The sequence below is a fragment of the Natator depressus genome, chromosome 28 (assembly GCF_965152275.1).
Source record: "Natator depressus isolate rNatDep1 chromosome 28, rNatDep2.hap1, whole genome shotgun sequence".
NCBI classification, from domain to species: Eukaryota; Metazoa; Chordata; order Testudines; family Cheloniidae; genus Natator; species Natator depressus.
In genome coordinates, this window is record NC_134261.1 from 13,666,151 (window position 1) to 13,693,369 (window position 27,219).

Genomic DNA, 27,219 nt, shown 5'->3' on the forward strand with positions numbered 1-27,219 from the left:
CCAAGGACAAAAGGGTGGAATATTTTGTACCTTGGGGAAGTTTTGACCTAAGCTGGTAAAGATAATCTTAGGAGGTTTTTCATGCAGGTCCCCACATCTGTACCCTAGAGTTCAGAGTGGGGGAGGAACCTTGACAGCAGATTACATCTCATGACTCAGAATCAGGACAACAGATTCACATCCTGTTCTCTGATATCGTAACTGGAAAAAAACAGCCAGTCTTCCCATTTCAGCAGGAGAAAGCCCAGAAGTTGCTTTGCCAACAGACGGAAACTGGGATTTAAACTCAGAATGATCACACTGTGTTTGGGATCCATTCAAATTCCCATTGTGGTCTATGACACTATCCCAATGAGCCCCAGTGAGTCGGATTTAGGATCAAAGAAACCAGAGTGATCTCAGGCAAACAGAGCTGAGAACACTGCATCACGTGCCACTTTGGGAGAGGGAGGGTGTGATCCTAGCCGGCCAGTGGCCAGCTCTTGTCCAGGCTGCAGGCATTAGCTAAGAACTCACAACTGCATAGCTGGAGACCAGACCAGTTCACTTGTGTTAGTTTTGCTCAGACCAGGTATTGGTTTTATAAGAATGTGTTTAGTGTTCAGACCCTATGAAATGCTTGTTTACTGCTGCATGCATTAATCTCACTTATAATGTCTGTATTCCATGTTGTGAGGTAGTTTTGAATGTTTGCTCTGTCGTTGTTAAAGTTCTGGCTCTTAAAATGCAAACTGCCACAGTCAGGAGAGAAACATTACCACGTGTGAAATACTGGTTTTCCACAGGATGTTTTATCTCCTGCCCAACCAAAGAATCATAGAACCACAGGGTTAGAAGGGACCACAAGGATCATCTAGTCTGACCCCCTGCCAAAATGTAGGATTTACTGTATCTAAACCACCCAAGACAGATGGCTATCCAGCCTCCTTTTGAAAACCTCCAGTGAAGGAGTTTCCACGACCTCCTTAGGCAGTCCGTTCCATTGTCCTACTGTTCTTACAGTTAGGAAGTTTTTCCTGAGATTTAATCTAAATCTCCTATGCTGTAGTTTGAACCCATTGCCTGTTGTCCTGCCCTCTGTAACGAGAGAACTTTTCTCCCTCTTTGTTATAGAAGCCTTTCAGGTATCTGAAGACCACTATCACGTCCCCCTTTAAGGTCATCTTTTCCAAACTAAACATACCGAGTTCCTTCAGCCTTTGCTCACATGGCTGCATTCCATCCCTTTGATCATCTTTGTCGCTCGCCTCTGGATCCTTTCCAGTTTCTCTACCTCTTTTCTATACAGTGGTGACCAAAATTGGACACAGTACTCCAGCTGAGGTCTAACCAGCGCGAGGTAGAGCGGTACTATCACCTCCTGTGACTTGCATGCAGTGCCTCTGTTAACGCAACCTAAAATTGCATTTGTTTTTGTTTTTTTTGCAACAGCATCGCATTCCTCACTCATGTTGAAGTTGTGATCCACCACAACTCCCAGATCCTTCTCAGCAGAGCTGCTGCCAAGCCAGTTATCCCCCATTCTGTATTTGTGCATTTGGTTTTTTCCCCTAAGTATAGCACCTTACATTTGTCTTTGTTGAATTTCATTTTGTTGGCCTTAGCCCAGTTCTCCAATTTATCAAGATCCCTTTGAATTTTAGCTCCATCCTCCAAAGTGTTGGGAACCCACCCCAGCTTTGTGTCATCTACAAATTTGATCAAAATGCTCTGTATTCCGACATCAGGTCACTGATAAAGATGTTAAGCAGCACCAGACCCAGAACAGATCCCTTTGGAACCCCACTTGAGACCTCCCTCCAATCTGACATCGTTCCATTAATAGCTACTCTTTGTTTGTGGTTGTTTAACCAATTCTGCATCCACTTAATGGTAGTTCCACCGAACCCACATATCTCCAGCTTACTTATTAGAATGTCATGTGTGACTGTGACAAATGCCTTTCTGAGGTCCAGGTATATTATATCCACCGCATTCCCCCTGTGCACCAAACCAGTTACCCTGTCAAAGAAGGAAATCAAGCTGGTTTGGCATGATTTGTTCTTAGTAAAGCCGTGATGGCTGCTAGTGATCACCCCTTCATCCTCCAGGTATTTGCAAACTGAATGTTTTGTATATTGATCTAGTAGCTTCCCTGGTATCAAAGTCAGGCTGACAGGTCTGTAGTTCCCTGGTGCCTCCTTTCCCCCCTTTTAAAAGATGGGCACCATGTTAGCCCTTCTCCAATCTTCTGGGACTGCTTCTGTCATCCATGAGTTTGCAAATATTATTGCCAGTGGCTCCAAGACTTCTTCAGCACCCTGGGGTGAATAGCATCAGGCCCCTGCTGAGCTGAATACATCAAATTTGGTTTGATGGCCCATAGGCTGTTTGAACTGTGAAGGGCCAGAGACTCTAAACTGAAGGCAGAGATTCCCCAAGGGCTGACTCCTGGGTCTACCCTGAAAGACACTTTGAACAGACAGATCACTACAACTCTGTGACTCTGAGGATTTAGATGGTAACTCATTTGCGTGTCTATGGTTGCTTGCTTTAAGCAGTAAGTAACTCTCTTGTTCTTTTTTCCTAGTTAATAAATCTGTAGATAGTTTATTACAGGACTGGCTACAGGTGTTGTCTTTGGTGTAGGATTTAGAACACCAATTGATCTGGGGTAAATGATTGGTCTCTTCATACTGGAAGGAACCTGAGGGCATAGGTGCCGACTCCATGGGTGCTCCAGGGGTGGAACACCCATGGGAAAAAATTAGTCGATGGTCAGCACCCACCAGCAGCCAGCTCCCAATCTCCCCCCAGCGCTTCCTGTCCGCCGGTGGCTCTGCCACTCAACTCCTCCCCCCTCTCTAAGCACCTCCTGCCCACCACTGCCAGCTGTTCCGAGGTCTGCAGGAGGCGCTGGGGGGAGAGGGGGAGGAGCAGGGACGAGGTGGGCTCAGGGGAGGGGGTGGAACTGGGCAGGAAGAGGCAGGGCAGGGGTAGAGGGGGGTGGGAAAAGGCAGGTTGGGGGCAGGGCCTGGGGTGGAGCAGGGGTGGGAACGGGGGTAGAGGCTTGGGGGACAGGGTCAGGTGGGGGCAGGGCCTGAGGCAGAGCCAGGGGTTGAGCACCCCCGGGGCCCAGAGGAAGCCGGAGCCTGTGCCTGAGTGTGGTGTGATTTTTGGTGTCAGTGACCATTTATCACTAAGTCGAGTTTGTCTGGATGGCAAGAGAGACTGGAGAGCCGAAGGGGCCTGTCTGTGACTCTGTGGTAAGACTGTTACAGCGAGCCAGGAGTTCATAACTGTTATTGGTTTGGTGAAATCTAATTGTTGAGCACACACCGGTTTAGGGTTTCTGGCCTGTTTTTGATAGTCTGCCCTGAGGTAAGCACTCCCATTGGTGAGCCCCTCTAGACAGCATGACAGAAGGGTTGAATGGGGAAGAAGATGAAAGTCTGCAGGGCTCAGGCAGAGAGTAACGGTGATGGGATGATGGGGAAAGAGGGAATCTCTCTGACTCATCCTGTCTCCTTCAGGCATCACAGAAGCTGAACAAATACATTTTCCTCTGACCCTGCTCCATGTGATAATTAATTCTATTTTAAATGAGAAGAAGGGTACCAAAAATAATTAATGTTCATCCCAGCTCTGAGCAACAGGAGGACACTTGGAAATATGACAGTTGGGTCTCAGTGGCTCTAACAATTGCTTTGTAGCGATGCTCCAGGGTTGTTTAGATCAGGAAAAGTGTGGGAGGTGAGGTCAAGTCGTGAGGAAACATGTTCGATAATCCCAGCCTCTGAACACGGACTATGTCTTCACTGCAAGAATAGTTCAGTTTTTACATCAGGACGGCTAACTCCAGATGGCTAACTCCATGAAAATCGTAGTGGAGATGAGACCCTAGTATATTTTCCCTTACTGTAATTAGCTGAGGTTCCCCACCTGTGTCTGAAGGACATTCCTGGCAGGAGGAATGCACACTCCCATTATTCATAGGAAAATGGAGTACATAGAAAAGACCACAGGATTCTCCCAAAAGAAGAGTGAACTGCGAAAGGCAGAAATGGGGGAGCTGAGTGACCACAGTGAAGCAAAGGGTACAAAATAGCCTTAAAAGTCACTATGTGGGAATTAGCAAACGTATTGCGGGGGGAAAGAAGATGTTTAACAACCCTAGACAAGGTCTTCATGGTGCTTATTTCCCTTGCAGATTCGCTGATGGTAAATGAAGTGTGAGCTCTGATGGAAGCTTTTCCCACACTCCCAGCATTTATAGAGTCTTTCGTCTGTGTGGATTCCCTGATGTCTAATAAGGGCTGATCTATCAGTGACAGTTTTCCCGCACTCACAGCTTTCATAGAGTTTCTTCCCCATGTGGATTCTCTGATGCGCAATAAGAACTGATCGCTTAGTGAAGCTTTTCCCACAGTCACTGCATTTATAGGGTCTTTCTCCCGTGTGGATTCTCTTATGTATAAGAAGGTCTGAGCTCTGAGTGAATCTTTTCCCACACTCACAGCATTCATAGGGTCTCTCCCCCGTGTGTATTCTCTGATGCGCAATAAGGACTGATCGCTTAGTGAAGCTTTTCCCACAGTCACTGCATTTATAGGGTCTTTCTCCTGTGTGGATTCTCTTATGTATAAGAAGGTCTGAGCTCTGAGTGAAACTTTTCCCACACTCACAGCATTCATAGGGTCGCTCCCCTGTATGGATTCTCTGATGTTTAATAAGGGCTGAGCTGTGAGTGAAGATTTTCCCACACTCACAGCATTTATAGGGCCTCTCTCCTGTGTGAGTTCTCTGATGTGTAATAAGGGCTGAGCTGTTAGTGAAGTTTTTTCCACACTCACAGCATTCATAGGGTCTCTCCCCTGTGTGGATTCTCTGATGGTGAATAAGGGTTGATCTCTGAGTGAAGGTTTTCCCGCACTCACAGCATTCATAGGGTCTCCCTCCTGTGTGGATTCTCTGATGTGTAATAAGGGTTGATCGCTGAGTGAAGCTTTTCTCGCACTCACAGCATTCATAGGGTCTCTCCCCTGTGTGGATCCTCTGGTGTTGAATAAGGGTTGATCTCTGAGTGAAGCTTTTCTCACACTCACAGCATTCATAGGGTCTCCCTCCTGTGTGGATTCTCTGATGTGTAATAAGGGTTGATCTCTGAGCGAAGCTTTTCTCACACTCACAGCATTCATAGGGTCTCTCTCCCGTGTGAATTCTCTGATGTTGAATAAGGGCTGAGCTATCAGAAAATTTTTTCCCACACTCAGAGCATCCATAGGGGCTCTCTTCCATGTGGATTCTTTGATGTCTAATAAGCGCTGAGCGCTGAGTGAAGTTTTTCCCACACTCACAGCATTCATAGGGTTTCTCTCCTGTGTGGATTCTCTTATGGTTTATAAGGAATGAGCATCTATTGACGTTTTCCCCACACTCAGTGCCTGTGTTTTTTCTCTTTCCCCTGAGGATTCTCTGCTGGGCTGTGGTTCCCTTGACATCTTTTTGAGTTTCCCAACAATTAATGGATTTACCCACTTTTTCCTCTGTCTGGTTTCCCTGATGCTCTGGCCTCTGCTGATGCTCATAACCTTTTCCCTGCTCACAGCTCCTGGGCACTTTCCCTTTGGATCTTCGTGATAATACCCTGTGCAGTTCCACTTGTTCAGTATCTTCCTCTTTAGGATTCTGCTCCACACTCCCACTCACTGTCCCCTCACCTGCTGGGAGAGAGAGGGAAACCTCAGAAACAGGAACGGAAAAGAGAGAGCAAACCAAAGTCTGTGCTGGAGAGACAGGAAAAATCAGGAACTGAATTTCCCCAAACTCTTCCCCATAGGGAGTCAGGAGACGATCAATTCTGCCTCCACATCCCACCCAAAAACTCATTGGAGACGGGAGGTCAGGGAGGGAGCTACTGCCAGGTGTCAGTCAGGTTGGGTAGGAAGCCATGAGTGGTATTGGCTGTTAGCATATGACACCTGCTGGAAATAATACTGAACATGGAGAGCTCACAGAGTTTCTGTAGGGAATCCCAGCTGTTTCCTTCAGGCACTGACAGTTTTTGAGTTTGTTTAATGATTCCTCACCAGGGTAGGTACATTTCAGGATCTCTCTTTCCTCTGAGCCCTGGTGATCTGGGACCAATGGCTTTTCCCCTCGTTCCAGCTGGTAGCTCACATCAGGTCTGGAAACCTGGAACCCTGCTCAGGGGAAAGAAAACATGGGAGATATTTGTCACAAGAAAATGCTCCATTATTTTAACCCTAGCCCATTTTAAAGAATTAAAATCCCAGAGCCAGTTCAACAGGTACTCAAAGGTGCCAGGCACTCTGCTTATGAGGGATTCAACTGTCCCCACATCTGTCAGGAACACACAACAGGCAGACACTCATCATCAAAGGGGCTCCTAGAACACAGAGATGGTAACCCCATGTCCCAGAAAGTGAAGGCTCTGGCCAGAATGGAAGGTCCCCTGCAAATGATTCTTGCTGACCTTAGAGGCCCAGAGACGATGAGAGATAGGGAAGCTAGGACTGGTGAGTGTGGGCTGGTGGGATTCAGTGTAGCGAGGAATAGGAGGGAGCAGGGATGACACTGAATGTGAGCTATCAGGAGCAGTAGATGTCAAGAGAGCACATTTTGAGGCATTAGGGAATCTAGCAAGTCAGGTGTAATGGGGGTGGAGGGGTGTATGAACATCCCCCATTGCGGGGGAGGCTGGGGAATTTAGGACCAACAGACTCTAATGCCTCTAGAAATGGAGAATGTGAAAAATAAGAATTGGCCCATGTGACTTCAGAAGGGATGGACTCAAAGATCCAAGGAGCCTGCTGGGAGGAGAGTTTGTGGCTGCTGCAGATGGGAAGGGACTCTCTGTGTCTCAAGAAGTCTCACTACCAACCTATGACATCGCCCGGGACACACACTCACTTGGGCCAGGGAAGGGGTCGTGTTGTGGCTGGGAGGAACACAGAGACTCAGAGATGGTGGCTGGGGTCACAGTGGGTGGGGGAGAGGTGTTTGCATGTGGTGGGGCCAGGGGCAGGCACTGAGTCACGGAGAGAGAAGAGGAGTGGCAATAACGATATTTGGGGAAAGTCTGTAGAATCCAGTGAAAGTGGAATGTAATACGGATGGAGTGCCAGCTCCAAATCAGCAAGGATCGTGTGTTAACTGGGTGGGATTCCCCCACCAATCCTGACCCTGAAAACCTCACCTCTCCTATGTCCCACTGACCCCATCCCCCACCTCCTCTTTGACCCATTTCTCCAGACCCCCTGAGATGGAGTTGCTGCTGCTCGGTAATACTGATGAATGCTGTGTGTTGTCTAGGCTATTGGGGGTGATTACAGTATGACTGATTTGATTTCATTTAATGGGGGGTGTAAAGAAAATAAGCAGAAAAGGAAGAAGACAGGATGAGCCACCACTTGATAAACACTAAAGGGCTGAAAGGAGATGTCAGGGTTCCCTCCCTGCTCTGAACTCTAGGGTACAGATGTGGGGACCCTCATGAAAGACCCCCTAAGCTTATTTCTACTAGCTTAGGTTAAAAACTTCCCCAAGGAACAAATTCCTTTTGTCCTTGGATGGTATGCTGCCACCACCAAGTGATTTAAACAAACATTCAGGGAGGGCTACTTGGAGCCCTATCTCCCCCAAAATATTCTCCCAAGCCCTTACACCCCCTTTCCTGGGGAGGCTTGAGAATAATATCCTAACCAATTGGTTACAAAGTGAGCACAGACCCAACCCCTTGGGTCTATAGGACACTGAAAAATCAATCAGGTTCTTAAAAGAAGAATTTTATTTAAAGAAAACGTGAAAGAATCAATTGTGTAAAATCAGGATGGAAGATAACTTTACAGGGTAACAAAAGATTCACAAACACAGCCTCTAGGCTTAGTTTCAAAGTTACAAAAAACAGGAATAAACCTGCCTCTAGCAAAGGGAAAATTCACAAGCTTAAAACAAAAGATAATCTAACACACCTTGCCTTATTTACTTACTCTTTTTGCAGTATTGAGATTCATTTTAGGATGATTTTAGAAGAAGGAGTTTTTCTGACCTGATGCTTCTCTGCTTCCCCAGAGAACACACTAACAAAGAGCACAAACAAACTCCCCCCTCCCAGATTTGAAAGTATCTTCTTTCCCCATTGGTCCTTTTGGTCAGGCGCCAACCAGGTTATTTGAGCTTCTTAACCCCTTACAGGTAAGGAGGAATTCTAGGTTATCCTTAGCTTTATGGTTATGACAGGAGACAACACCCAAACTCTTCGCTTCGAATATTCTCCCGCCTTGCTCCAGCCCCCTTACGTCATTCAGTTTGATGAGCCGGGCCAGGGCCTGGGACCCAGACGGTCAAAAGAACTGTACAGTTTGAAAAGGGACTCCCTCGAGAGAGGGAGGTGGCGGTTCAGGTAATTGTTTGGGGGAAAGACATGTGGACACGGGAACCCCTCAGCCTGATGTGGGAGGAGGGGTGGTGGGGGGGCCTCTCAGAGAGACCAGGAAGGGGACAGAGTTGCAGGCATCCCTGTCATTCACTATGACACCCACACCCCTTCGTCCTGCTGCTCTCAGCCCTCCCCACCTCCTGGGAGCTCAGCAGCACCCATTCCATGTGTTCTCTCCTCCCCTCCTATTGTCTGCTGTCCTCCTGGCCCAAATTTCACCCCATCTTCCTACTGTCCCAAGGGTCTTTGCTCCTGACTCCCCAGAGCTCCTGCCAAAAAAAGTCCCCTCCTTCCCTCCCTCCCATTGTTAGCACCCCCGCTGCCTGGAGCACCCGCTACCCGGCACCCACCCTCCCTTTGCTTCCGCCACCACCACCAGCCCTCCCAGCGCCACAAGCTCCTGCTCTAACCCCCTCCCATTGAATCATAGAATCATAGAATCATAGAATATCAGGGTTGGAAGGGACCCCAGAAGGTCATCTAGTCCAACCCCCTGCTCGAAGCAGGACCAATTCCCAGTTAAATCATCCCAGCCAGGGCTTTGTCAAGCCTGACCTTAAAAACCTCTAAGGAAGGAGATTCTACCACCTCCCTAGGTAACGCATTCCAGTGTTTCACCACCCTCTTAGTGAAAAAGTTTTTCCTAATATCCAATCTAAACCTCCCCCATTGCAACTTGAGACCATTACTCCTCGTTCTGTCATCTGCTACCATTGAGAACAGTCTAGAGCCATCCTCTTTGGAACCCCCTTTCAGGTAGTTGAAAGCAGCTATCAAATCCCCCCTCATTCTTCTCTTCTGCAGACTAAACAATCCCAGCTCCCTCAGCCTCTCTTCATAAGTCATGTGCTCTAGACCCCTAATCATTTTTGTTGCCCTTCGCTGGACTCTCTCCAATTTATCCACATCCTTCTTGTAGTGTGGGGCCCAAAACTGGACACAGTACTCCAGATGAGGCCTCACCAGTGTCGAATAGAGGGGAACGATCACATCCCTCGATCTGCTGGCTATGCCCCTACTTATACATCCCAAAATGCCATTGGCCTTCTTGGCAACAAGGGCACACTGTTGACTCATATCCAGCTTCTCGTCCACTGTCACCCCTAGGTCCTTTTCCGCAGAACTGCTGCCTAGCCATTCGGTCCCTAGTCTGTAGCGGTGCATTGGATTCTTCCATCCTAAGTGCAGGACCCTGCACTTATCCTTATTGAACCTCATCAGATTTCTTTTGGCCCAATCCTCCAATTTGTCTAGGTCCTTCTGTATCCTATCCCTCCCCTCCAGCGTATCTACCACTCCTCCCAGTTTAGTATCATCTGCAAATTTGCTGAGAGTGCAATCCACACCATCCTCCAGATCATTTATGAAGATATTGAACAAAACCGGCCCCAGGACCGACCCCTGGGGCACTCCACTTGACACCGGCTGCCAACTAGACATGGAGCCATTGATCACTACCCGTTGAGCCCGACAATCTAGCCAGCTTTCTACCCACCTTATAGTGCATTCATCCAGCCCATACTTCTTTAACTTGCTGACAAGAATACTGTGGGAGACCGTGTCAAAAGCTTTGCTAAAGTCAAGAAACAATACATCCACTGCTTTCCCTTCATCCACAGAACCAGTAATCTCATCATAAAAGGCGATTAGATTAGTCAGGCATGACCTTCCCTTGGTGAATCCATGCTGACTGTTCCTGATCACTTTCCTCTCATGTAAGTGCTTCAGGATTCCAACATTCCCCGGCATTCCTACAGCAGGCACTCCATGGCATCCTAACCAATCCCACCCCACTGCCCCCTGCCTTCCCAGCCGTCAGCTGTATGCCCCAAACCCACCCCCCAGCCTACCCTGACCTGGACCCTTCTCAGCTCACTAACACTGTCCTTCCTGCTCCCCAGACCCACCCACCACTGTTAGTTCTTCTATCACCATATCGCCTCGTGGACCCAGCCAGGGACCAGGATCCCCATGTGCCGGATCTGCTACAGACACAGAGCACAAAGACAGTCCCTGCCCCAAGGCGCTGACAATGTGAGAATAAGACAAGAGAGAGGCGGAGACAGACAGACGGGGGAGTGCAAGGAAACAGTAACACGGTGTTGGTCACCGGCGGTCACTCAGCACACCAGCAGCTGAGCTATTGGCATCTTTTTTGTAGGCCTCATGGCAAAGGAGAAACTTAAAGAGGGGTGTGAAGGAGGAGGAGGAGGTGTGTGACGAGGTATACAGGCCCTGCACTGGAGAGGAAGGGTGTCAAGGTCCCTCCCCCACTCTGAACTCTAGGGTACAGATGTGGGGACCTGCATAAAAAACCTCCTAAGCTTATCTTTACCAGCTTAGGTCAAAACTTCCCCAAGGTACAAAATATTCCACCCTTTGTCCTTGGATTGGCCGCTACCACCACCAAACTAATACTGGTTACTGGGGAAGAGCTGTTGGGACACGTCTTTCCCTCCAAAATACATCCCAAAACCTTGCACCCCACTTCCTGGACAAGGTTTGGTAAAAAGCCTCACCAATTTGCCTAGGTGACTACAGACCCAGACCCTTGGATCTTAAGAACAATGAACAATCCTCCCAACACTTGCACCCCCCCCTTTCCAGGGAAATGTTGGATAAAAAGCCTCACCAATTTGCATAGGTGACCACAGACCCAAACCCTTGGATCTGAGAACAATGAAAAAGCATTCAGTTTTCTTACAAAAAGACTTTTAATAGAAATAGAAGTAAATAGAAATAAAAAAAAATCCCCCCTGTAAAGTCAGGATGGTAGATACCTTACAGGATAGTTAGATTCAAAACATAGAGAACCCCTCTAGGCAAAAACCTTAAGTTACAAAAAAGATACACAGACAGAAATAGTTATTCTATTCAGCACAATTCTTTTCTCAGCCATTTAAAGAAATCATAATCTAACACGTACCTAGCTAGATTACTTACTAAAAGTTCTAAGGCTTCATTCCTGGTCTATCTCCGGCAAAGACAGAATGTAGACAGACACACATACCCCTTTGTTTCTCTCCCTCCTCCCAGCTTTTGAAAGTATCTTGTCTCCTCATTGGTCATTTTGGTCAGGTGCCAGCGAGGTTACCTTTAGCTTCTTAACCCTTTACAGGTGAGAGGAGATTTCCTCTGGCCAGGAGGGATTTTAAAGGGGTTTACCCTTCCCTTTATATTTATGACAAAGGGGGTAAGGCAGCACTCTTGGCAGCAGAAGCCACACCCCCTCGCCCCCATTGGGCATGCTCCAAAGGCTACTGCAGTATAAAAGGGAGCAGCCCAGCTCAGTCAGGGCTGACCACTGAGGAGGAAGGATGCACCTTGCTGGCTCCAGCCCAGGAGCAGCCAGAATCCTGGACCACAGAGGTGCTGAGCCCCAGACTGACACCCAAGTGTCGGCAGATGCCCCAGGGAGGGTGCAGTTGCAGGGAGCGGCGGAGCCTGGCAATACCAGGGACACCCCACCTACAACAACAGGAGTCATGGTAGGAAGTAGCCTGGGGGGAACTAGCCATTGTCCACACAGGAGTGGGCCTGTTTCCGTCAGAATCCCCTGCTGACTCAGTGGTGAACCCACTCACCACTAGCAGGACCCTGGTGGAGCTGGGTGAGCCCAAGTCCCCCTACCCCTTGCTGCCCCAGCCCTGCAGTGGCAGCTTCTGCACCTGAGACCAAGATGACTGTTTGTCTGACATCCACCAGACCTAGGACAGCAGGCTCTTTGCTGTCTGCCCTGCCAGAAAGCTGATTTCCCTAGACTGATTATTGCTCTGCCTGGACTGCAGGCTAGAGCCTCCCACCCTAGACTGTTTGCTGGGTGGCCCACCTAACCCCTATTGACTCTGGCCATTAAGCCATGCAGCCCTGAGGCTAAAGACAGCCATATTGATACAACTGTGGGGCCCAAACACCCTTCCTCCCCACCCCAAAGGGTGATGGAATACACAGGCCACACAACAAAGTGCCTTTGTGGATGTTCATGGGGACATCCACATCAAGCACAAGGCCCAGCATGGGAAAAACCATGAAGGGGATGGTTTTAAAATTTAACATGTGAGTGATGGAGTCTGGTGACATGTGCTGTTCAGAGGTGGGAGTCAGCATCTCTATACCAAGTGAGAGATGACATGCAAGGTGGGGATACGCCCTGACGGGCTTTGACAGGGAAGTTATTCAGTTATAGAGATGGGGAGCCAGTGGAGGGAGTCAGAGAGGGCTGTCATGGATTTATGGGGTGTGGGAATCATCCTTTCACATACAGATGGCAGGGTGAACAGCAAAGAAAGGCCGTTGAAAAATGCCGTGAACCAAAGATGGAAGCACATGAAATGCTGGGACGGAAAGCACTGCATCATGGGAAGTTGAGCCCGGACCCATGACGCATTGTGATACACACCACCTTCCCAGAAGACCTAGCAGCAGAAGGTGACGAGCAGAACTGTGGGATAGCTACCCACAGTGCACTGCTCTCACTGTCGATGCTATCATCCCATGTGTGGATGCACCCTGCCAACAGAGGGAGCGTAGTGTGAATACGCAATACCACTTGTGTTATAGTGCTTTCTGATCGTCGACAAAACGTAGGGAAGTTTTTCCTACTAGCCAACCCAACCCTCCCTTACTGCCGATCAAACCAATTACTCCTTGTCCTAACCCAGTGGACATGGAGAACAATTGATTACTGTCTCCTTTACAATAGTCTTTAGTACATGGGGGGGGGGGGGTAGGTGCACTCACCTGGACTGAGCATGCTCAGTAACACTGCTGAAGCTGGCCTCCCTCACTCTGTCCCCTCCCCCCACTATCAGCAGGCATGGGTTGTCTCTGGCTTTCAGGAAATATTAAGAGCACTCCTTCAGTCATTTTAGCTCTTGAGTTTGAGTTAATGGCTAGACATCCATGAGGAGAGGTTAGAGAAACAGGCTGGGATTTCTGCTTGGACAGAAGCAGACAGGTCTGGAGTAGAGAGGTAGGTTTGTGAGTCATCAGAATAGACATGTTAGTTGAATTTATGATTGTGGATGAGACTTACCCAGAGATAAGGTGTAGAGGAAGACTAGAAGGGGACTGTGGCACTCTGTACCTCAAAGCAGCACCCTGGAACCCCCATATTCATCCCTGTCATGTAATTATGATATATTTCATACAAAGCATGCCATGTACATACGAACATAAGAATGGTCCCACTGCGTCAGACCAAAGGTCCATCTAACCCAGTATCCTGTCTTCCAACAGTGGCCAGTGCCAGGTGCCCCAGAGGGAATGAACAGAACAGGGAATCATCAAATGATCCATCCCCTTTCGCTCATTCCCAGCTTCTGACAAACAGAGGCTAGGGACACCATTCCTGCCCATTCTGGCTAATAGCCATTGATGGACCTGTCCTCCATGAATTTATCTAGTTCTTTTTTGAACCCTGTTATGGTCTTGGCCTTCACAACATCCTCTGGCAAGGAGTTCCACAGGTTGACTGTGCGTTGTGTGAAGAAATACTTCCTTTTATTTGTTTAAACCTGCTGCCTATTAATTTTATTTGGTTACACCTAGATCTTGTGTTATGAGAAGTAGTAAACAACACTTCCTTATCTACTTTCTCTACACCAGTCATGATTTTATAGTCCTCAATCATATCTCCCCTTAACCGTCTCTTTTCCAAGCTGAAAAGTCTCAGTCTTATTAATCTCTCCTCATACAGCAGCCGTTCCATACCCCTAATCATTTTTGTTGCCCTTCTCTGAACCTTTTCCAATTCCAATATATCTTTCTTTTTTTGAGATGGGGCTACCACATCTGCACACAGTATTCAAGATGTGAGCATACCATGAATTTATATAGAGGCAACATGATATTTTATGTCCATATGAAAGGTCATGATCTGCTGAAACCCATTGTTCTGTCCAAATATGTATATCGTTAGTGTGTATGAAGTTGAGATTTTGTATATGGTTATTACTTAAATAAGTTGTAAGTTTGAGAGTCTCTACTAGTAATTCCCCAGTGATAACAAAGGAGGTAATCCACATGCAGGAGGGTGTTAAGAGACAATTAAGCAGCAGGGGAGTTCTGAACAAGGGATTTACAATGCTGTAAAAGGGATGTGCAAGCATCACACTCAATTCTGTGACTCAGCAAACCACACCAGGATATGTCTGGACTTGTGTTTTCCAGGCACATGGACTGAGGATATAAAATAAGGGACAGTGACATCATTCCTTGGACTTTCTCCTCCCCATCTATGCTGGAAGTAGCAAGAATGCTGAGAAGAGACACTTGAACTAAGGAGACTGGTCCCAGGCTTACAGGGGAAGCCTGTGTATTAAGAACTGTAATATCTAGTGGGGTGAAAAACTGCTTGATCCAAATATTACTTAGTCTAAATAAGGTTTAAGATTTAAACTGTGTGCTTTCTTTTATTTTCTTTAGTAACTATCTCTGATCTTTTGTCCCTACCACTTATAATCACTTAATCTATCTTTCTGTAGCTAATAAATCTGTTTTATGTTTTACCTAAAACAGTGTGTTTTGGTTGAAGTGCTTTGGAAATCTCAGCTCAGTTTACAAAGGCTTGTGTGTGTCCTCTACACAGTGAGGAAGGGGTGGACTAGGTAATGAACCTACACTGGTCAGCCTTCTGAGCAGGGCAAGATGGTACCATTCTGGGGTGCAAGGCTGGAGGCTTGGGGGATTTGCTGGTGTCTCTCTGTGTGTGATTTGTGAGTGGCGCAGGGAGCATACACACAATTTAGCTGAGTGTGGGGCGCCACATGCTGTTGGGCTAGGTGATAGCGCCTGGAGGGGTTTGCTGCTTGTCACTAGCAAAGCACTGAGAGACAGCCCAGGCTAGAGAGTTAAGGGGACACAGTGGTACCCCAGTTCCAGGTTGCATCCTGGGGATCCAAGTGAGCAGGGTGACATGCACAGCTTGTTCTGATTTAGATTTGCACTTCATGCACTGACATAGAGATTTTAGATGAGACTTTAAGTGTGGTGGCTGAAAACAGTTAAGGAGAAGGTTACCAGTTGTTTTCTGTTTATTTTGGGAAAAGAAATAAGAGCAGAAAAAGCTTCAAGATGAGTGAAAGCAGTGAAGCAATTGCAAAATTAGAGCTGTACAGATTACAGATAGCAGAAAAAGAGAGAGACTACGAGCATCAGTTGAGAATGAAAGAACTGGAGATAAAGGAGAAAGAGAAGGAGGCAGCCAGAAAAGATGAAGCCCAGAAGTTGGCACATGAGAGGGCCGTAGAACTGCAAGCAAAAGCAGCTGAGGGACAAGAAAGAGTGAAGACACCAATTGGACTTGCTGGAAAAGCAGAACCAGAACCCTCCCACACCACTGATTCCCACCTTTCCAAAAATCCACAAATGGGAACAATTATGACCTAGATACAAAGATAGAAGATATTACTGAATATTTTAGTCCTTTTGAGAGGCTGTGTGTGAATCATCAGATTCCTGATAAGAGAATCCCCACTTTGGTTGCAAAATTAACTGGTAAAGCTCTGAGTATATTCCATGAAATGCTAATTCAGGATGTTTCAGATTATCATGAATTCAAATAAATAGTTTTAAAATGATTTCAGATTACCCCTGAAACTTATAGAGTGAAATTTAGAAACCTTAAGAGGGGTGCTGGTATGAGTTATGGGGAATATGTGAACAAGACGAAAGATTTGATGGAAAAGTGGGTGAGGGGAAAGGGGTTGCAAGCTTTGAAGAAATGTTTGACCTTGTTGCTCAGGAGCATTTCCGAAGCATATGTAAAGATAACATGAAACAGCCAAAAATGTGAAAGCTGTGGATGAGATGGCATCTCTGGATGATGACTTTGAGCAAACTCAACCATCGGTTGAGAGCAAATCACAAAAAGAGGGGTTTAAACCTGGTGAGAAGCAGGGTTCCTATCTTACCCCTGGAAAGAAAGGACACTCGCCTCCCCAAAACCATTCTTCTAATCCCCATCCCAAATCTCCTGTGAAAACAGAAGTATCCCAAAGGTGCTATCACTGTCATTTTACTGATCATCTGAGGAATACATGCCCTGTGCTGGGAGGAAGCCGGCAGCCAACAACCCATGTGAAGGCTCCTGCCCTGAGCACTGAACCTCCTCAGGTACCTGTCACTTATACTGGTTTTGTGAGATTAGCCTCTGCAGAACCAGATATGGAGGACAGTAGGGTTGTCAGGGGTCACGGCAGGGAACACTTAGGATGGAGGGATATTGGGGCTCCAATTTCTCTGGTTAAGCAGACTGGCTCCACATGGCAGCATATTACCTGGTCAAATGGCAAAAATGGTAGATGTGGGCAGAACAAGATACCCTGTGCCACTAGCTAGAATTCATGTGGTGTGGGGAGATTTGGAAAGTGTTTTGACTGTGGGGGTAATGGAGCACCTCCTGGTGGACATGTTAATTGGGAATGATTTTTTTTCCATGTAGCTCAGGTTGGTGAGGCCTCATCTGGAGTACTGTGTCCAGTTTTGGGCCCAAGAAGGATGTGGAAAAATTGGAAAACGTCCAGCAGAGGGCAACAAAAATGATTAGGGGACTGGAACACATGATTTATGAGGAGAGGCTGAGGGAACTGGGATTGTTTAGTCTGCAGAAGAGAAGAATGAGGGGGGATTGGATAGCTTCTTTCAACTACCTGAAAGGGGGTTCCAATGAGGATGGATCTAGACTATTCTCAGTGGTAGCTGATGACAGAACAAGGAGTAATGGTCTCAAGTTGCAGTGGGGGATGTTTAGGTTGGATATTTGGAAAAACGTTTTCACTAGGAGGGTGGTGAAACACTGGAATGCATTACCTAGGGAGGTGGTGGAATCTCCTTCCTTAGTTTTTAAGGTCAGGCTTGACAAAGCCCTGGCTGTGATGATTTAGTTGGGGATTGGTCCTGCTTTGAGCAGGGGGTTGGACTAGATGACCTTCTGGGGTCCCTTCCAACCCTGATATTCTAAGGAATATTATACTGGGACCCCTGAGGAAAAGGGTAAAGTCCCAGGAACTGCTGAAGGAATGGGAGAGAATCTCTTTAATTCCTGTGAAGCAGGGGGAAGCTTTGGGAGTGGTTGAGACCAGCTCCTGCACTGCAGCTAAAGGCAGACTCTTCTCAGGAAGGGAAGGGGTGTGTGTGTAGTGCCTGTCAGTGAGAAAACTATCCAGGTTTTTAGCTGCCAGCAGGTTGCAGCTGAACAAGGGGGAATCCCCACTCCAGAGAGCACAGAGAGATGTGTCTTAGAACGGGGCCCAGAATGGGAAACTGGGAAAGAAATAGTGGGAGTACAGGAATGTCTCCTCACTGGTCACTTGGGAGAGGATAGTAGGTCCCAGTTTTTCAGGACATTGGTCCTGATAGACTTTTTGGAAAGTAACTGTCTCTCTTTAAATCAAGAGGCAGCCCCCACGTCTGTGACAGCAGAGAAGTTGAGACCAGGAAGTTTACAGGTGGTGGATCTTTGCGAGAATGCCAATGACCCAACTAGCAGAGGAGAGGTCTTTCCCCACAGTGAGACTGGTGAGACTCTGAATGCAGCTATGGAAGAGCTGCTGGGAAAAGCTGAATCTGAACAAAGAGCAGACACTCTTAGCCCAGAGAGTGCCCCAAATCTCTGCCTCCCTGAAACCTTCCCTTCCCACTTCCACCAGACCCTCCCTGACCCCTAGAGCAACCCCTTCCTTCTCCCCCTCCTCACGATCCCGTGTTCCCCACTCCCCGGTAACCCAGATCTTCTATGCAATCCTCCCCCACCAACAGCACCACTGCTGGGCCCTCCGTCCCCTTTTCCCCATTGCCAGTTCCCAGATGCACCTGTCCCTGACTCCCTCCAGACCCTCCCACTGCTCTCAGCCCTCCCTGCTTTGCAGCACCCCACAAGCACCAGCTCCCCATCCTCTTCCCCCCCTCCCACTGCTCCCTGCTCTCCCTTCTTCTAGGGACTCCTGAATAGGAACATCAGACTGTCTCCCGTCATCAGGTGGGTTCATCTGATTGTCACACCCTCCCCACCTCTGGGAAGTTACTATAGCAGGTTGCCAGCTCCAATAGAGTACTGGTTCAGTATCTCTCTTTTAAGGTCGACTATTCTACTATCGCTAAAATTCACATGCTTATTGACATAGTCTTGAAATATACTGCTCACCATGGAGGTGGAGGGCAAGGTTATTGGTCCAAAAGTAGCATTAATTTGATCAAGAGGTTCCTCAGATACAGCCCCCCCCTCAAAGCAGCTGTTTACAAAAATAATTTTCCTCTTAGAACTTGATGGTTCTCTGTTCTGTTCATTCCCTCTGGGGAACCTGGCACAGGCCACTGTCGGAAGACAGGATACTGGGCTAGATGGACTTTTGATCTGACCCTGTATGGCCGTTCTTATGTTCTTCTTTTCTTGCATCTGCCTGGGGCTCATATTATGGTTCTAATGGTCTCCTGACTAATCTCCATCCCTTGTCATTTATCTCAGCTGTTCCATGGCACTCAAGGCCTCTTTGGGGAAGCAGTATTGAAAAGTTAATAACTGTAGTTTGCCAAACTGATGGGTGAGTCTTGCTGCACACATGCACTTCACTCTAAGGCCCCGTTAACAGCCAGAGGGTTTCCAGCAATCGGCTCTCACAGTAATTGGTTGGCACAAGAGGGCATGCTGTGGCCATTGGACCTGAGCCCTACCTGTGTTAACTTTCACACAGTGTGCGCTGTGGATTTGTCTTGCATTCTGCAGGAGTTCCTCTTGGAAGTTTTGCCCTGATACCAAAACTGCTGGGTTAAGAGCAGTATTTTGAAGTGCTCTAACATCCACATGTAGACTTTGGTCTGCTCTCTACATAGAAGTTTTGCCAGCATAGCTCTGTCAGTTAGTGGTGTGAAAGCACATCTCTAACTGACACAGCTATGCCATCAAAAGCCTTAGTGTAGAGACAGTCATAGTAGCAAAAAAAGTCCATTAAAATCACAAATTAAATGCTCATAAGGTACAATAATGCAGCATTAAGGTTGCCCAGTGCTGCCTCATGCCCTCATATCCAGTTATGTGGATAGTGGCTAAACTTAAAACCACTGAAAACCAGGAAAAGAGCTAAAGTACATGCCACCTCTGCCCTGACCCCCTAATCCTGGAGCTGGCAATAGCCAGCAGAAATAGGTCTGTAAGGGTGGTGTCAACTTTAACAAATTACCAATGAAAGTGGCAGATTTTCCCTCTATTGGAGTCTTCAAGTCAAGAGCGGATGCCTTTCTGGAAGATGATTTTCTCCAACACAAGGTATCCAGCTCAGCATAGCAGTCACTGGGAGAAATTCTGTGGCCTGTTATACAGGAGATCCGATTAGATGATCTAACACCCCATCCTGGCCTTAAAAATCTGTGAATCTATAATATCTACAAGGAAGGACTAAGAACATGCCATTGTTTGTGTAGTGTTTCACAGACGGGAATCCCAGCATTTCTTTGCATGCCCTCCGGCTGTGTGCACTGGGCCAGGCGTAGCTGTACTCGGATGGGGGAGGGATTAGTTGGAGCAGCTTGGCAGAGCTGTGACTGTGATATGCAGAGAGGTGCATCTGAACCTTGAAGAACCAAGTCTGCCCCATTTCAGTGCTCAGTGTGGCAGGTTGTCAGTGACAGCGCACCAGGGTGCGTTCTAGCCACGGGGATTGTCAGCACTCTGGTGGCAGACATGCTAGTGGTCTCCAGGCCTTAGTGAGGGGCAAGTGAAGGCAACGACTCAGAAGGAATCTCAGGGAGAGGGTAAAGCTGGGGTAACAGTTTGTACATCTGAGCTGGTTTGGGTGCAGTGGGCTCGGTGTTGGAGGGCTGGCCAGGGGCAGGCAGCGTCTGTTCTTTATGCCAGACCTGGACCCAAGTTTTGCCTTAGCCAAGAGAAGACCTTCGACTTTGTGCTGTGTTGCTCCTGTGCCCTGTTCCCAAAGTGTTCTCCAGGAGGGGCGAATGCTAAGGTGTGTGTCACTGGCATGTCAGGGTGATGCTGAAACAGGGCAGAGTTGAGGTTGCATTGTGGGGGTGATGTGAACCTGAACTCTTCATTTCTCCTGATAAGAACTGAGGGGACAGGAATCCTTACCCAGCAAGGTCACTTTCTCACAGGTCTCCTGCATGACGTCTCTGTAGAGGGCTCTCTGAGTGGGGTCCAGCAGAGGCCTCTCTTCCCTGGTGAAATACACAGCCACCGCCTCGAAGGTCACCGGCCTCTGAAAGAGCAAGAGTCCCATACTCAGGACCTGCTGCCCCATTCTCAGCTCCACAAATCATGGGGGAAAGGAGCCAATCAAATGGAAGCGCTGGCATGCACACAGTCAGCAGAGTCCCATCCTCACCCTGCTCAGAGCAGTCAGAGGCATTGGGGTGGGGGGAGAAAGAGAGAACCCCTTGCACCAGAGAGAGGGGGCAGGATCTGCACACTCATCACTCACCTACTAGACAGGGGGCTGATACAGCAGACGTAGCCCCCAGCCATGTCAAGGGACAGCCCCCAGTAAGAATCCCAACACCTCCCCCAATAACAGCAGCTGGGTATGTGGGGGTGGGGGGGTGGGTGGCATCTCCCCAAGACTGGTGGGTGCCCCTTCATATTTCATAGCAACCTCTGGCTAGAAGGTTTAGGATCCAGCACTGGGAATCAGGTACATTTTCCTAGCCCTGTCCAGGAGGTTTGTTTCCTGTTCCAAAAATAGGGGAATTTCCTGCCTCAGTCCCTGTGGGTCTATTCCTAGAATCTAAACCCCCAGGTTAAACAAGTCCCAGCAGCTTTGTCACACCCTGTCTCCCGCCCTCCCTCCCACCTCCTAGCTGTTTACTGCCCCTCTCTCTCCAAAAGCAACCCACCAGCCACCCCCCAGGAATCCCTCCCTGAACTGGCTCCATGGCAGCCATTTCCCTTCCCTGTCCCATGGGAGGATGGGACGAACTGAAGGAAAACATGGATGTTATGTTGCAGCCTGCCTGGGCAACTGGGGAGATTTCAGAACTGGCTTTAGTTCATTTCATAGCCCAATTCCCCCCAGGTTCTTTCCCTGAAGACAGACGTTCTAGACTCTGCCATGCAAACAATGGAAATAGCTAAAACACAAGTATTAATGTGGGGGGGGAGAGATTAATTACCCAGAAGTCTGTTGGAAAAGTAATCTGGCCAAACACAAAATGTCCAGTAAATTCATGGAATATATTGGGAATGATTTTTGTTTTGGAAGACAGAAGTAGTAACCGGGGGTCAGCGGTTTTAGACTTGATTCTGACAAAGCTGGAGGAACTGGTTATGAATCTGAAGGTGGAAGGCAATTTGGGTGAAAATGATCACAAAATGACAGATGTAATAACTGTAAGGAAAGGAAGGAGTGACAGCAGCAGAATAAGGACAATTGATTTCAGAATAGCAAAGTTCAAGAAACTCAGAGAATTGGATGGTAAGGTCCCATGTGAATAAAATCTAAGTGCGGGGGGGGAAGTTTGGGAGATCTGGCAATTTCTCAGTGAGACAATATTAAAGGAGCAACAGCAAACTATCCTTCTGTGAAGGAAAGATAGACAGAAGAGTGAGAGGCCAATGTGGCTCCATCGGGTGCTCTTTGGTGATCTGAATATGAAAGGGACTCCTACAAACAAACAGTGGAAATGTGGACAAACTTCTGAGGATGAGTACAAAAGAATAGAAGAAGCAGGTAGGGACAAAAATCAGAAAGATTCAAATACAAAAGGAGTTACACCTAGGCCTGGCCTACACGAGGAAATTAGGTAGGTATAATTCCGTCACTCAGGGATGTGAAAAATCCACACCCCTGTGTGACGCAGTTAAGCTGACCAAACCCCCGGTGTGGACGTGCTAAGTTGACAGGAGAATTCTCCCGTCAACCTAGCTACTGCAGAGACGTGGGGCACCCATGCCAACAGGAGAACCCCGTCCGTCGGTGCAGGTACTGTCTTCGCTAACCCTGTAGCGGTTTGTGAAGACATACCCCTAGTATGAGGACATAAAAGACAATAAGATATGGGTTTTATGACTACATTTGGAGCAAGAGGAAAGCAAAGGAAAGTGTAGGTCCTCTGCTTACCAGGGAAGGAGACCTAATAACAGATGGCATGAAGAAGACTAAGAAGTTTCATACCTGTTTTGCTTCAGTCTTCACCAAAAAGGTTAATTATGACCAGATACTTAAAGCAATTATTATTATCTTTGAGAGGGAAGGAACAAAAACCACAATAGGGAAAGAACTGGTTAAAGAATATTTAGAGAAGTTAGATGTATTCAAGTCAGCAGTGCCTGATGAAATTCAACCTAGGGTATTTAAGGAACTAGCTGAAGCAATCTCAGAACCATTAGCAATTATCTTCAAGAATTTAAGGAGGGCAGGTGAGATCCCAAAGGACTGGAGTAGGGCAAATATAGCATCTATCTTCAAAAAGGGACATGGAGAAATAAAGACCAGTCAAGCCTCACTTCAATTCCTGGAATCATACTGGAACAAATTATTGAAACAATCAATTTGTGAGGATAGCAGGGTGACAACATATAAACAGCATGCATTTGTCAAGAACAAGTCATTCCAGAACAACCTAATTACCTTCTTTGGCTGGGTTATTGGCCTCATGGTTAAGAGGGATGCTGTAGACATGATTAATCTTGATTTTAGCAAAGGCTTTTTACACAATGCCACATGAGTCTCATAAACAAACTAGGGGAAATGGGGTCTAGATGAAATTACAATAAAATGGGTGCACCATTTGTTTCATGATCATACTCAGAGTAATTGCCAATGGTTCACTGTGAAACTGGGAGGTCCTATCCAGTGGGGCTCTACGGAGGTCCTGGGTCTGGTGCTAGTCAGTATTTTCATGAATGACTTGGACAGTGGATTGGATGCTTATAAAAATTGAGGAAAACACCAAGCTGGGAGGGGTTGCAAGTTCTTTGGGGGACAGGATTAGAATTCAAAACGATGTTGACGAATTAGGGAATTGGTCTAAAATCAACAAGATGAAATTCAATAAAGACAAGTGCTACACTTCAGAAGGAAAAATCAAACGCATAACTACAAAATGGGGAACAACTCGCTAGGCAGCAGTACTGCTGAAAAGGTTCTGGGGGTTAGAGTGGATCACAAATTAAATCTAAGTCAAACACATGACTCGGTTGCAAAAAAGGCTAGTTAAGCACTAGAATAGGTTACTAATGGAGGCTGTGAAATCCTCACCATTGGAGGTTTTTGAGAACAGGTTGGACATATCTATCAGTTTCCTTGATCCTGCCTCAGTGTTGGGGGCAGGACTTGATGACTGGTTAAGGTTTGTTCCAGCCCTACGTTTCTATGATTTTACTTTGGGAAAACACTCGGCCACTTTATTACAGTGCAGACCTGGCCCCTTCCTCTAGGACTAAACCCACCGAGACATTTTTAAACCCTCCCAGTAACACAGGCTCTGAGTCTGGACCAAATGCTAGAAAAGAGCAGAACCCAAGGAATCGCTTAGTGGGATTCCCCCTACACTGTCCCCAAGGCAGCACCCCCAGAAATTGGCTTTTCCTGTCTCTGCTACTCACCTTGTCCACAGGAAAGTAAATCTGCCCAGGGATGTGGCAATAAGTGTGTCTGGGCAGGTTAGAGATCTGGGAATTTCTCTCCCCACTTATTTCTCCCACTGCCCCTTTCAGTCTCTCTCTCCTCTTTCCCCTTCTATCTCCTTTCCCCTGTCCCTTCTCCTTCCCCCTCTGGCTGGGAAAGTTCCATTCCAGGGTCATTCCCTCTGCAATGGCTGGACTAGCTCCTGCAGAAACATGGCGCAGGAGGGATGAGGTCAGAATCCTTTTCAACAGATCTTTGTGGGTGTGGGGGGGTAGGTAACCCACTTCCTACCTGCTCCCTCACTCCCCATCAAGGGGTCAGGGACACAGTTTTCTTTCCAAAACCTGGTGTACCTGTAGTTTTGAAAGGGGGAGGAGAAGCAAGATCTCTGGTGGGTTTGTTTCTGTATTGGACAAATGGATAGAAAGTTATCAGCACCCCCTGCCAGGGTATTCACACAGGCAGAGGGAGTTCTGGGGGAATGGTTCTTTAAGAGGAGAATGGAGTGCACGGGGGCGGGGGGCCAAAATCCATACCAATTTCCATGCCTGTCACTGACAAATAACAGTCACCATGGACCCACTGTGAAATCAGTGATGGGAATGTGAGGGCTCAATACACTATTGTGAAAATAAGAAGGAGTCCGGTGGCACCTTAAAGACTAACAGATTTATTTGGGCATAAGCTTTCGTGGGTAAAAAACCCCACTTCTTCAGTATTGTGGCAATTCTCAGACACCAATGACAGGGGAAAGTTGCTCATTTGAGAATTTAACCCCCTGTAATCTCCACTATGGAAATCTGAGGAATTTTTGGGTCAATTTTCACAAATTAGAGAGGAAAGTGTGAGGGATTTGATATCAATAGTCAATAATAAGTAAAGGTAACATTTGAGTTAATTTCTTCTCAATATTTTATAAATAGAAAAAGAGCAACACTTGCAAGAATTTTATATCAATATTCAAGAATTTGAAAAAAGGGCAAAATTGGAGGAGTTTTTATGTTAATATTTTATAACTAGAGAGACAGGGAAAATCCCAAGGCATATTAGAACAGTAATAGATAATTAGGAAGAAAATGGGGCAACATTTTAGAGTATTTTATATCAATCTTTGAAAAAAAATATGAGAAAATGGGTCTGAAACTAAATATTTGGTGATACGAGGGGGAGATGGAAAGCGAGATCTGAGGGGATTTTATATCCATATGAAACAATGAGAGGGAAATGTGGGAAAGTTGGAAAGGATTGTATATGAATGTTCAATAAACGACCAGAAAGTAACCATTCCCCCCCACCAGCACCATCCACATGACAGCAGGGAGCCCTTTGCAAAGCTGCTTCAACAGGGCAATGGGAGAGGACACGGTGACAGGCAGCTGGTGTCTGAGCAGCTGCACTGGGCAGATGGGGATTTGAGACTGGTTACCACCCTGGGGACACTTGCTTCTCTCATTCCCTCCTGTATCCAGTGCTTAATTTGTGCCAGGACTTTCCAGGGCTGAGCCCCAGCAGTTCAGGGCCCGGGCACCCCTGGGCTTGCTGCGTCAGTTATGAAAGTAAAATAATTGCTTGAGCCCCCACCCGCCCCGGCACTCCTGTCATTACAAATTAAGCCCTGCTTGTGTCCCTTCCAGGCCCTGTCGGTGGCAGGGAATGAGCACCCCATTTCCATGCAGAGGCAGCCACCCCACTGTAGACACGAGGTGGGTGAGGTCATAGCTTTTATTGGAGCAACTCTGTTAGTGAGAGAGACCAGTTGGTCCAATAAAAGACATGACCTCACCGGCCTTGTCTCTGGACTATCCTGGGACCCACGCAGCCCCAACTCCTACCCCAGAGGCAGCCATGTCTCAGGGCTCCCCAAGCTGCACCCACTAACCCCCTGCCCAGTTAGGGGTGGACTCAGGATACCAATTTCCACCTGAAAAAGCACAATTTCCCACAGATAAAGTGGGAGGGAAAATATCCCAAAGCTGGAGCGATTTTTAATTGAGAACCAGAGGGGAAATGGGGTAATTTGTGAGGGGGCAAATGGGGGAAAGGGCCAGTAACTTGAGAGAAAGGGGGAATCTAGGGGGATTTTACATCCCTATGTGAGAGTTACACAGTAAAGGGAAGAGCTGGGGAGAATTTGATCAGCATTTGACAGGGAAATGGCAAACCAGGAAGGATTTCATCACCCCCCCCTGGAATCTCCTGCCTGCACAGAGACAGTGTGTGATTGGGGCGGGGGGGGGGGGCGCTGAACTGTCTTCCCCTCCCTCCATCTCTGGCTCATTTTTCGTCCCTCCCTTCCTGACCCCACCACCCCAGACACACTCAGGGGACACCCGGCTGGGGCCCGCTCTCGATCCCCCCCGACGCCCCCCGGAGCAGACCCTGGCAGGGGCTTTGCGCAGCGGCTTCCCTGGCATTAAACTAGCTCCAGATCTCGCTTTTAGCAAAGCGGGGAGCAGATTCCCGGGGGCTGCAGATCTGAGCCCCCGGTGAAGAGAGTCGCTTTCCTGCCCGTCGCCAGCATTTCTCCCCCGGGGTCCCACGGACTCACCTGCAGTCTCCGGCCCGGGGGGGAGGGCTTAATGAAGGTCTCCCCCTCAGCACAGACCTCATGGGATGGGGGGAGCCGCAGCTGCTCCGGCTCCCGGGCAGATCCCAGCCCCCTTGTGTTCACACAGCCCAGGAGTTGCTGCGGAGTGTGCCTGGCCCCTTTGTTCTCCCTGCATCCCGCCCCCCTGCCCAGCCCCAGCCCGGCCTGTGTGTCCTCCACCCCCACGCAGCGCTCGCTGGGCAGGGGCTGGCCCCGGCCGGCCCATCCCCACCCCGGCTGCCTGCGAGTCCCGCCGCCCTGCACCGACTGAACGGGCGGCAGCTGGTCCCGATCCTGCTGGGGGGGGGGGAGCGATCCAGCTGGGGTGCCCCCGGGCAGAGCCCGAGCCCCGCGTGTCACAAACCCCCCAGAGGCCAGGCCTGGGTAGGAGCCCAGGGGCGCCCCCACACACACACACACACACCCACGCTGGCTGTTGTGTGCCTAGGGTTACCACCAGGATGGCATTTGACCAGCCCGGTCGGTTGTTCTATGGATTTGCCAGTTGCCAGAAAAATAATTTAAATCGGCCAGTTTCTTTTTTAGTTTTTAAGTGGGTCTAAAGTTCTGCGTTATTCCCACGGTGCGCCCGGGGGGAGCGAATGGTGAAAGTTTGT

General features: G+C 48.0%; 1 protein-coding gene across 3 annotated transcripts; it reads right to left on the minus strand.

Moving 5' to 3' along the window:
• Window positions 1–4,091: 4,091 nt before the first annotated feature.
• LOC141978901 (uncharacterized) lies at window positions 4,092–26,725 on the minus strand. 3 transcript variants are annotated; one of them, XM_074941252.1, is made up of 5 exons: window positions 26,564–26,725; window positions 20,523–20,649; window positions 19,618–19,746; window positions 6,069–6,182; window positions 4,092–5,702 (listed from the first exon to the last, which is right to left on the minus strand). In XM_074941252.1, exons 2-5 carry the CDS (start codon window positions 20,554–20,556, stop codon window positions 4,153–4,155), a joined length of 1,827 nt encoding a protein of 608 aa, XP_074797353.1. In that variant the 5' UTR covers window positions 20,557–20,649; window positions 26,564–26,725; the 3' UTR covers window positions 4,092–4,152. The 3 variants fall into 3 exon arrangements, with proteins under 3 accessions (XP_074797353.1, XP_074797354.1, XP_074797355.1); XM_074941253.1 differs by having other exon boundaries at window positions 4,093–5,699; XM_074941254.1 differs by lacking the exon at window positions 19,618–19,746 and having other exon boundaries at window positions 4,093–5,702.
• Window positions 26,726–27,219: the final 494 nt, after the last annotated feature.

What these genes read in the sequence shown, in the direction of transcription:
- LOC141978901 (XM_074941252.1), bottom strand. Translation starts at nt 20,556, where the DNA reads ATGCAGGAGACCTGTGAGAAAGTGACCTTGCTGG. An exon ending in TGAGAAAGTGACCTTGCTGG is followed by an intron (nt 19,747 to 20,522) that starts GTAAGGATTCCT and finishes CCTGTATAACAG; the next exon opens with GCCACAGAATTTCTCCCAGT. An exon ending in CCTGAAATGTACCTACCCTG is followed by an intron (nt 5,703 to 6,068) that starts GTGAGGAATCAT and finishes TCTCTCTCCCAG; the next exon opens with CAGGTGAGGGGACAGTGAGT.